Source organism: Sesamum indicum, linkage group LG10, assembly GCF_000512975.1.
Source record: "Sesamum indicum cultivar Zhongzhi No. 13 linkage group LG10, S_indicum_v1.0, whole genome shotgun sequence".
In the NCBI taxonomy this organism is placed as follows: domain Eukaryota; kingdom Viridiplantae; phylum Streptophyta; class Magnoliopsida; order Lamiales; family Pedaliaceae; genus Sesamum; species Sesamum indicum.
In genome coordinates this window covers 11,872,570-11,884,627 of record NC_026154.1, presented here as the reverse complement: position 1 = coordinate 11,884,627, position 12,058 = coordinate 11,872,570, and the positions used below count along the sequence as shown (strand labels likewise).

General features: G+C 35.2%; 1 protein-coding gene across 1 annotated transcript in view; it reads right to left on the bottom strand.

Moving 5' to 3' along the window:
* LOC105172784 (DNA polymerase zeta catalytic subunit) overlaps positions 1-11,819 on the bottom strand; it is an 18,450-nt gene extending 6,631 nt beyond the window's left edge. The window contains exons 1-12 of the mRNA XM_020697414.1: positions 11,570-11,819; positions 11,320-11,402; positions 7,921-7,978; positions 6,729-6,778; positions 6,527-6,639; positions 5,262-5,304; positions 4,724-4,792; positions 2,644-2,793; positions 2,384-2,555; positions 2,203-2,294; positions 1,734-2,114; positions 7-174 (exon numbers count right to left, since the gene is read on the bottom strand). Of these exons, the coding sequence (XP_020553073.1) occupies positions 7-174; positions 1,734-2,114; positions 2,203-2,294; positions 2,384-2,555; positions 2,644-2,793; positions 4,724-4,792; positions 5,262-5,304; positions 6,527-6,639; positions 6,729-6,778; positions 7,921-7,978; positions 11,320-11,402; positions 11,570-11,675 (1,485 nt within the window). The 5' untranslated portion in view covers positions 11,676-11,819. The remainder of the gene's footprint in view (positions 1-6; positions 175-1,733; positions 2,115-2,202; positions 2,295-2,383; positions 2,556-2,643; positions 2,794-4,723; positions 4,793-5,261; positions 5,305-6,526; positions 6,640-6,728; positions 6,779-7,920; positions 7,979-11,319; positions 11,403-11,569) is intronic.

Here is a 12,058-nt window from a genome sequence, read left to right as displayed (position 1 = left end):
AGATTCACTCTCATAGTCAACATTGGCTCTCTCTAACACCTTGTCAATGTCTTTTGGATGTAGTAAGGAACTCAAAATGGTTTTATGAGCAAGTTCGTCATCAGAATTGATATCTTCAGCAGCTTGAGAAGATGCAAGCCACCTCAAAAGCCTTAAGGCATCTTCATTTGTTGCCTAATGGACCCAATGCCAAAGAGTTAAAACACAAACAAAATAAAAGGAGAAAAGAAAACCCCAAGAGCACATTGTGTAAATAAGATCAAACAAGAGAGAATCATGAAGAGTATATAAAACCGAGTCTTTAACATTATATATGAGAACTGATGTTTCCAGCCAAGGGATAAGCAAATTTGCAGGATGGTTTCAAGATGGAGACATCCCTTTCAGCCAGACAATTGGAAAGATAAGCCAGTATAAGATCTTTTTATTTGAAGAGTCTACAAGAAATTCATGGCTATTAAGTCAACTATATCAAACAGTTTGTAGATTCTAGAAAGTCCCAATCACTGGTGAGTTTCCATGACTAATTTTAACTCAATATATTAAATGCAATAGCATTTCAACAGATATGTAAGTTTAAACAGGCTGTCCGTAATCACATCCTGGAGTCAGTTTGAGTCTGCACAATCAGGTGGAAAGGCGTCAGAATGGGTAAGAAGAATCGCACATCGATATATTTAGAAGCTTCAACATTGTGCATTCTGTCCTTACAAAATTTGATTAGCTTGCTAACTTGTATATGTAACATCAGACTAGATGTAATCTATTTGTAGCAATGCAACTCATCATAGAAATGGACGTTACAACAAAATAGTAAATATACAAAATAAACGAAAAACTAATTTTATAGTCCCCAGCTCCCCAGACTGGAAATGATCAAAGATATTCACTATTAAGTGTAAACAAGATTGCAAAGCCAAATTCTAAAAAAAAGAACAAAAAAATATCACAATAAATTGATGCCAGAAAATTCGGTGACTGAATCAAAACTTATCAAAATGGTCCATTGGGCTCATGATTCTCTGGAGCAGATAAACCATCCTACATATTTTAAGTTTGAGAATACTTCACGAGCAATTCCCAAAGCCTCTAATCATTGGCTTTCCCCAATAAAACTTACTCAACCTTAACATAAACTTTGAAAGGGAACCACCACCTGTACAGGTTTATTAGTCTACTGCCCCTATAGGGCCAATTCCATGGACTTAGTAACCCCAACAAGGATCCGATTTTTCAGTTAGTTTGTCATGTGCGTGCAGGAACGTTTTATTTTATGTTTATTAACTCAGGTGCAGATAGTTTTCATATGAAATCTTTAGGTAAGTTCATGGCACGATTTAATTCTTTAATCTTCAAGGGAAAAATTTAGGCACATTAATCAAATAGCATGCGTGATCGTACCTGAATCTGCAAGGTTATACTATGACTATGAGGTACTTGGGGAGCATTAAAATGCAGGTTTCTCTATCTGTACTAAGATATCATGTCCATAATCCGTAAATAAGTACATTGACATACAAGGATAGCATTCTTTTATGTGGCATCACAATCAAACTATCTCAGAATTCTATGCCAATGAAGGGTAAGGGCATATGTTTTCATTTTCAACTTATGTTTCACTCACTTTCTCTCTCTCTATACCCCCCCCCCCCCAAAAAAAAAAATATATATACCCCCCCCAAAAAAAAATATATATATATATATATTTTGAGTCGTGAAACCTTGAGTATTACCTTTGCACTTGAAGGTTCCAGGGTGCAAGATATTTGTGGTTGAGCAGCTGCATCAATCTCATTAGTTTCTGCTGCATCAACATTTGGAAATGGTGAGTCTAATGATAATAGAGAACTTCGATCACTTGCTTTCAAATATTTGCAAGGCAAATGATTGCTATTCTCAAGGTTAGCAATCCCAGAGTCAACCATATCTCCACAATCCTTTGAAGATTCAATTGGTTCTGGAGTCGAAAGAGATGAGCTTTCTGCAACATCTCTCACTTCCATAAATTTCTCAAATTCAACTCCATCAGACAGAAGCCTCAATACATCTTGCGGAAGTGGTTTATGAGACTCAGGAGGTATGGCATCAGGCACTCCATTTCTCTCAAATTCTTCCTAGCACAATAAAGAAGCAGCTCACCGTAGGTATGAACATTCGATTAACATATGCATCCAGGGGAGAACAAGTGAAATGAAACCAAACCTCCCAGATAGGTATTAGTGACTGAACCATTTTCACATCAGAGTGAGTCTGAGAGAGAGGTGCAAATGATATAAACTGCTGATTTATGATATCTGCATATCAGTGTATGACAAAGAAAAATTAACTGAAGACAATGGAGACGACAGCATCAACTTTCAGACAACAACAAAATCTAACAAACCATGCACTACAGCATCGCCTTCCAGCTCAGATGTACTCTGACGTCTAAAAAGTGGAATATCTTCATTCGATGAAGAATCAATTTGAGGTGAATATTGCCAGATCCAACCATCCGGAATTGTAGAAGATATCCATATTGGTGTATTCAAACATAAATCTCTATCTACATCTGCCTAGATACAAAATTACACAGCATAGAGCATATCAAACCCGAAATTCAGAATTCATTATAGAACTCTGCAGAAAGGACATCAAGAAAACCTGAAAATCCATGCAACTGGAGTCATCAGCCAATGGTTTCAGTACACTATTATGGTTAACTTTTCGCTCAGAGAAAGCATCTGGAACAGGACAGCGAAACTTCATCTTTGAAACGTGTATATGGGCCATCCCATACAGATTGTAGTCAATCTGAAAATTACAGACAAGTTGACATCAAGCTTTATGAGATAGGTCCTTATACTCCTTTCAAGGAAGAGGTTATGCAACACCGAAGCGACGGTTGACATCAATAGAGAATGATCAAGTTAATATTGTTAGTAATACAAAACCATATATCTGGTCACAGATTGGAGAACCAAATAAAGTTATCACAAAACCAAAAAATATAATTCACTAAATAATAATGCTTACAAGTTCCAGAACTGTACAACCTTTGCTTTGTGTTTATTGCATAACACTGTTTGTTAAGAGATAAAATCAACTACCTCTAATTAAAAACCTTCTCACAATCTCTATTCCCCAAATATATGTTATTGCTACAGGTTTCAGAAAAGAAACAAAGCCCTTATCAGAAATGTTAATACTGAAGTTAAACTAAGACTATTACTCCAAGAGCCTTTAACAGAAAATGTTTAAGCTCATAGTGTTACAAACAGTAAAATGCAAACCAGAGGACTTTGAATGATTTGCTGAGTGTTAGGTTGACTTAAGACTGAAAACTGACTGTAATTCGCAGAATTACACTACAGGAATAAACTATCATTAAGAATTCCTCTTAGAATATTGTTATACTTGCTTGTTACATTCAGCCAAAGAAAAAGGAAAATCATCATTACAATAAATAATGTTGACAAACAAATTTTAATTTGAGAATTCTATAATACGAGGTCAATCACTATGGCATACTCAAACTTCAGCAATTTTCAATTTACATATTGATGCGGTACATATTAGTATATGAAACATATATGAAGTTGCTGAAACAATGCTTACATTTTAACCAATTCTCTTTCTTTCTTCTGTGTTTTTTTATTCAGAACACTTTTTGGGTGAGAGCAAAGTTATTTTAATATAAAAGAAGTTTCTTATTGATTGGAGGCTTTTCGCTCACTGAAATGCTCCAATAAAACTAATTCTTTATGCTCTGTACAGGTGGCCCCAAAGGTGATGTGAATTTGTTTAAGGGGGAGAAAATTTCATGAAACCAGCACTAAGCAGAAAATAATCACTTCAAAGTAAGATATGAAATGACAATCTTAACTGTTTGGAAAGACTTCCAGACCTCTAACAACCCAAATTATATACCCCAAAATATCAGCAGTTCCAAAATCAAACATCTGTTCTCCCATTGTCCTGTTCATCGAAGGAAGCATATGATCACATCTCTACTAGGAGGAGGAGAAGAAACAAAGTATAGCTTTTCATTTCTTCCAACAAGGAGGACAATGGAAAGTTCTCTATTTATCAAAAATTCGGGAAAGGCAATTTTCTCCAAAGTTCAGCCTGCATCTTGAGTTTCTTCATTTGCTTCCTTTCACAAGTTAGCAAAAATAAAGTAATTTAAAATTCCAGTCATCGGTTAATTTCCGCTCTTGCTCTTCTATTTTCAGAATATGAATATACACGCATATACAAGTACAGAAACACATATAAAAAATAACCACTTCACTGAAACATTAACGGCTTGTATGTTTACATTTTCATTTTGAAACAGTAATTAAAGTGTAAAAATATTTGTTTATACGTATTCTCTTTCGAAATGATCTTTTATCATTTTCATATCAATCATTACTTTTTATACATATACATATATATATATAACATCTTTCTTATTGACTTCTCTCGACAGACAAGCTATAGGACATCCTGAAAGGCACAATATATATTTTAATTGAAGATGACTATAGAAGAAATATAACACGACAAGAAAGGTAAATAAAAAAATAACAATAAAAGGCAAGGGATAATGGGCATGAAAGTGCCACGACTGCAAGAATTATGATGATAAACTATTAGCATGCAAGTGCTATATAGCGAGAGTCACAACTCACAATTAGCAGCTAAGCTTGGGAAACTATGATCAATACACAAGTGCATAGATATGAAAAGATATACATACCAAGAACTGGAGAAGGAAAGGTATATGAGATTCATAAGGCTGTAACATCTTATCCAAGATTGCACCCGTCTACTGGGGAAAAAAGAAAAGGTTAAATATCCTCCAAGCTAGCAATTTATTAGGAAAGGAACCTGCAACTGAGAATTTTAGCTTAGATACACTAATGATGGTTTTTTTAAAATTGGCATGTAGAAAAAGAATAAAAATTGCAAGATAACTTAAGTATTCATTGAGGAGAAGCCTTCCACTTAAATACCATATAGAAAGAGAGAGAGAAATACACACAGACGCACACACAAAATGGTGAAACCAATAAAATTAATAAACAAAAAGAATAAGAAGGAAACCCATATAACCCAATATTTGTAGAATACAACTATCACACCAAAACTTTGGGATTAAGTACAATGCTTCAACTGCCCAAACACATTCTAGCCCATACTATCGATACCATGCAATAAATTGAGAAAAGTTCCCAAAACAATAAAATTATCAAATGATGTGAACTGCCAAAAGAAGGAAGCTCAAGAAATGTTACCAGAAGAAGATTTGCAGCACGTGAAACATCCTGGGGGTAATAGCTGATCTTTATGTCAAGGTCTTTTATGGAAAATTTTGAAATGGTAGTAAAGAGAGAGAGACAGAAAGGGTAGTCAATCAGTAATTGCAGTAGTGCAAGGAAGGCTACACATATGAGGATATGTCTTACTGAAGTCTTACAAAAGTAAAATAATAAACAAGGGAATAGACAATTGAAATAATAACATAGAGAAGACTAAATTAACCTCTTGTAGTTTGGGAAATACATCATGTTTGTTTCCATCCTTTGTCCATCAATTAGTCAAACTTCACGAAATTTGTTGCGATTAGCAAAAGAATTGAATGAAAATCTATATTTATCCCCGATTCACTTATTGTAAGTCAAACAAATCTTTTTGACCAAATTACCCTTATAAATTTTAACATGCATTAGCACATGAGGAGGTACATCTTCACTTATAAGGGTAGTTTGGTCACCAAAAACTAGTTTGACATACAATAAGTATGTAAGTCAATCGGGGGTAAATATGAATCTTCATTCAACTTTTTTGCCAGCAAATTCGGTGCATGTTATGTTACTAACAGATTTCCGGAGGATAACTAGGTGTAATTTCCCAAACCACAAGGAGTTTATGCATAATTGCACAAAACCTCATGGAAGGGCAGTGTAATTATCCCTAAATATAATGCAATAGAACCCTGGCAATGGCAACAATAGTATTCTCCCTTTCATTCTTTCCATAGTGCCTAATACTCTCATCCACTGAACAATACTACCACAAGTGTCATGTTTTTCACATTTCCCTATCATAGCACTAATAAATTCAATTAAGCAATCACAGTAACTTCACCTGTGACCAGTGCGCGAATCAATTAAAAGAAAAACACATTACAGAGAAGTTGATCATGGAGTTCATACTACAGTAAACAAGATTACTTGAAATAAAGAGAAAAATATTAAGAATCAAACATAATCTCCGTACATACACAATGAAGAACAGGAAATAAAAAGGAACGAAAACACTTATCTCAGATATTGCAGTATTAGACTGCAAAATTTAGAACAAATTCTGTACTTCTGGGAGAAATATAAGCTTGTAAACTGGAACTAGGAAGGCGATTTCTAGAGCTCTAAGCTTCAGGAGCTAAAATCCATTTTAGCTCCACCAGTTTCGTGCTAAGTGTTTAAAATTTTAGAATCACATTTATCTATAACATCATGTAAAGCAGGCCAGAAAACAAAAATATCAAGCGCTAGGATACAAAGAGATCTTCACAAACAGCTCCTCCGAAGAATAATAGCCATAAAACTTCCTTGCCCGAACAAGTTCACAACCATGCACATGCTGACGTTTTGCGCCAGCATTACCTTTGAGCTGTCAAAAATCAGAACCAAAGTAATAAGGGTATGCTAGTGTGGTGTGCCATGAACAAGTCAAAAGTGAATCAAGAAGCAGCGAGATACCTTTAGAGCCTTCTCAAGGGCTAGAGATAAACACTGTGTGCGTGAATCAACTATTAAGTTACAAGAAAGGAATAAAGAAAGATTAGGTTCAAACTACCTGTACAAAGCTAAATTAGTTCAACAATTTTTATAAAATAGCAATGCATTATGAGGAGAATAGTTAAAGCAGCACTATAACGCTGACAATTCACAGGAGATCAAGCATACCATTTAATTCATAACAATGTCATTTGTGTTATAAGATTACTTATTTCGCCTAAGGAGTAGATAATGTACCTATATAATCATCAAATACTTAAATGGTTTGGAGAAGGACTTCAAAATATAGAAAGCTTTACATTTTCGGTCAACTGAAGGCTCAAGTGGTAAATTTCCCTAATGCAAGTTGGGTTAGTGACAGGAGTACTGGAATGAGTTTTGACCAAACAGAAGAGTTGATCATCAAATAAAAGAAAAGTGGGTGGACATCTACCCAGTACAGAACTTCTAAGCTGCAATATCTTTTCAATTATCACATGTTTCTAGGTCCTGGCAAATGGAAACTCCCTAGCCACTCTGACTCATGAGCTGAAAGTACTTTCTATATTAGCACATGACAAAGAATTAGCAACACAACCACCATTACAACTTAGGAGTATCTGTAGAACAGAGGAAATCATGTTCTTGCACCGCAGAGGTCCTCTCCTCTCGATATGCCAAATCTCTAGTTTTAGGAGGTCTTATGCTTGTTGTCAAGCTTAAAGGCAAGACACCAGCTAAAGAGATATATGGCCCAATTAATTCAATTTTTAGCTTTTAGAGATATGTATTCCTAGAAATAATTGTAACTTCAAATAACTTGAGTTATTTTATTGGTAGCCCTTTTTTCCGCATATAAAAATGCAAATTCTTACAAATTGACAAATTCAGATTACAGAATGTTTTTTTTAATATCTAATTCTGAACTTGAACATGTGGATAAATGCTTATTCACACTTATACTTCAACAATACAATTACACCTCAACAATCTTCTGTCCCATAGTTTTAGTGATAAAAACAAAGAACAAATATAAATTCCCCTTTTTGCCATCAGTGGAAAATAACTCCTTATTTTGAACTGTATATTGATCAACAAATAACTATTTTAACCAATATTGGGTCTTGACACACCAGAAGTGTAGAGATAAACAACAGTATCAGCCAAGAGATACCTTCATCATTTGCTATAGGGCCCAGTCCAGAGCAGGGAACGTATAGATAAGGTAAAACCTGCATACAACACAGGTAACTTAAGCTATAGTCCACTACCTGCAAGCTTCCATCAGCAAAAACAATCTAATCCATGAAACTAAAATGATGTGGTACAAACAATGCTATAATTTTAAGAATTCCAGTTACAGCTTTAGATAACGGTAATGAATAACATCTAGAAGCAAAAACAAAAGAAGACGGAAAGAATATTGTAATATGATAAATGCGATACATGATCCAAAAATGCGAGAAGTTAATGATAATAGTTTACTTTTCCAGTGCTAGCTCATGTTCCACTTTCCCAATATGTGAAACTATATATAGGACATCTTTTACTTGAATTAACTTTAAGGTCAATAGAAAACACCCCCCCACGACCCATTTGGAGTAGAGAGGATAATCGAAAAATGATGTTGGGGAGATGATCATGGTGTTGAGGAGGTCCAAGGAAAAAACTGGCAATGGCGGGACAGCGGCTCCGCAACTGGGACAGTGGCGCCAACAGAAATGCTATGGTGGTTATCAGTGAGGATTGTGCTTGTGCTTCCTATAATAAGTGGGTTTTTGTGTTTCTTCAAGGGTTTCATTATTCTCGATCTTTTGTTCTTCCTACGAGGGAGATTTGTTGTCACGTTATTGGGTGTGTATTTGTTGCCCCCTTTTTTCTCTGCTGAATTTTGATGTGGGAATTTTGATGAAATGATGAAAATTTTATGTTTTTGTTCTCTTTGATATAATGATTTTTCAAATATCTTGCAATTTGGGGTTCTTGTTTTTGTTTTCCTTTTCTCATATGCTGGAAATCAAGAAGCATATAGGATGATAACTATTGAAGGTGGCTGGGAATGGCGGCTGAAGAAGACTTGGGTTTTTTTCTTTTTATATATATTGTGGTGTGAAATTACAACTTTATCACACCCTAAAAGGGCATCTTCACACAGCTGGGATATCCCCTTTTAATTCCCCAGAAAGTGAAAAGAAAAAAAGACAAAGTGCTACAGAATGCAAGTGTTCACACAGCCGAATATTCCCTTTTTATTCCCCTGAAAGTGAAAAAAAGAAAAAAAGAAAAAAAGGAAGAATGCTACAAAATGCAAAGGTGGGCAGTCGAGTGCAAGAAAAATAACAGTTGGGGAGCAAAGTGCAAAATCTTTGTCCATTTTTCCGTTTAACTAGTAAGATCTTCAATCTGTACAGAGTGAAGTGACAGTATGACAGTAAGCTTCTATAAAGAAGATCAAATCAATGACCTCAATCAATTTAGAACTGTCTAAAATAAAGGTGCAGCCTAAACCATGACCATGTTCCTTGTTTAGAAACCCACACTGAAAACCACTCAAACCATGAAACCAGACCTTTTAAAGCATACTAGTAACATTTCCTCAACGAGAACTCCAAAGAGTCTGTTACGCAAACTCAAGAACTATGCCCTTAAACTTTATACAAGTAACAGAAATCACTTCAGACTTCAAACACATGCTTTTGATATTATAAGAATCATTAGGGGAATATATGCACCATGTAATTTGTGTAATAAGTACATGTCCAACACTAAAGTGAGGAGAGCAAATGGAAATCTATCAAGCACTTCCAACTCCTTTCTCAACCCAACATGCTCTTCTGTTTCTCTCTCCTTACAACTGATAACAACAATACAGTCCAAGCTCTACTTCCTTCCTTAGCTTCGCTGGAAACACAATCCTAGCAAAATGAACAGCATGGCATATTTAATTCCACAAGACTGCATGGGATATCAGGAGATATTTCAAAAATCCAATAAGAAATGATTAAAATCTTCAGTCCTTTCCCAGGACCCCAACCTTGTTCCACAAAAAAACACGAAGTGTAATGGTGAACCTCGTCTTATGATTATAAGTAGTAATAATAAGGCATATTGCTCTTTTCCACATAAAAAGGGCAACCTTCAGAATGACGTTTCTCACACATATATCTCATCCAAAGACAAGGATCTTTAGATCCATAAACAGCAGTACTGTCATCAGATTCTACAGAAACCTTATAAGTTTAGAGTTTCTAGTAGGCCATCTATCTTCTCCCTTCACTGAACTTCCCTCATGAAATCTCAGGAATTGAGCCCTTAAATACTGTAATCTCATCACATCAGAATACAAGAGTAGAATATAACCACCCTGCATTGATTCATGACTCAACTATTTCAGCAACAGCAGCTTCCTACTACTGATATTATGTAATCAAAGCAAGTTTCTTCTCAACATCCCCTATTGTGATTAGCCAAAACATTAAACAACTGTACTGGAGAATTTCCTCCAGATAATATCATACCTATCCAAGAAATTAAACCACTGGATGCAATCAGAATTGTCAGGTGTTAAACCTAACAGCATTCCATACTTCCACTTAGAATGGTCATCATGTACATCCCCAAATTTAATTCAACCCGACACTGGGTTCCAGGAAAAAATAAATGAACATCCTCACTCTCTCTCTATGAATTAGCAAAATCTTTATCAACTCCCTTCTTATCCCAAAAAAGTCCCTCTGCAGCAGTTTAAATATTTTGTACCAAGTGAAGGTGAAACAATGCATCATCCTTTACAAGATACTCTCTCTAGTTCAATCACTCTTCAGATGTTTCTCCACTGGAGAGTTCCAGATAGCAACTTATTCATATTCTAAATCTTTCTACTGAGGATAAGTAGCCAGTACCCAACTTGTAAAACAGCAGAATATCATCAAGAGCCAACAAGTCCGAAACCTGAACCCCTGAAACCTTTTACAAGTAATAATTTCGATTCTCATGAAAGAACCATCACAACAGTATCAGGTGCTGCTTCTGATCAGTATAACCAGAGACTAAAAATCAGGAATTGGAGCTTCATATCACATAACATGCTTCTGTATCCCCTCAAAATCTCTCCAGAGACCAGAAGATTCTTGTTTTAGCTTTACCCTACAACATCAACACCTTTAATCTTCTTTGACTTCCTAATATATGTCAATGCACGAATTGATGAACAAAATATGAAACAAATCTTTTTACACCTGTGCTTCCTTAAATTGAATTGATTTTCATGATGTCGATTACAGCTAAATTTTTGGTGTCTGAATAGCAAATCAAACACTCTTATCAAGAAATAGAGAATGTGGACAATTTTGAACTCCTAAATGCCCTGTTCAAACTATTATCTATTCCATTCATATTTCAACTTCTACAAAGGTCAGCAAAAGCAAAATTAAATTCATCATCTAGCTTTCCATTTACCTTCACAAAATTTCAAGTGCATACTACAAACTTACGCGTAAACAGGATCTTATAGAAAACAAGAAAAAGATTAGAACAAACAAACACCCATTTAAGGCAGAAAAATTGGCCATACATGGTGAACATGCAAACAAGTCTTCTGACCACCCGGAGTCGAGCCGTATATTCTGATCACTGGAACCTCGTTCACCTTCCCACCTGAACATAGTAATTTCGCACAACCTCAAACCACTGAAGAGTCCAAAATGTAAACAGACGCAACAAATTGGACACAGAAACCGACAGGCAAAGGCACTTCAAATTAAAAGAACAAAAACTCTATTTTCATGAATTCAACCAAAAAACTAGCTACTGAAGAAATTTACCGTGGAAAGAACTGTAAGAAACGTCAAAGCCAGGAATTGGCGGCGCCATGTAGTAGTCGATTGAAACTATTCGAACACTAAATGCTTGGGGCTGAGAGTCCCCCATTTCAGTTCTTGAATATTGCGTTCTCTTCTTTCTCAAACCTTTTCAGTTAATTTCCACCATCTTAGTGTTGAATTTGGCGCCGAGCAAAGATCACGGTGGGCCTTATATATTTGACGGCAAACTAAAAGAAAGCAAGCGTACCATGAAAGCTTTGAAAATGTGAGAATTATATTATTTTTAGGGGTCAATAGCAATTTATGCACATTACGCTCCAAAAAGTATAGCTATTTACCCTTGTATACTTTTTAAAATGAAGCAATTTAGGTAAATTATTTTATTCTAAAAATATAGGGAGTATATTATTATATTTTAAATCAATATTTATTTTTTCATAAAGGGTAATTTACTTATTTGCAGTATCATAAGGGAGTTGTTTGCATTTT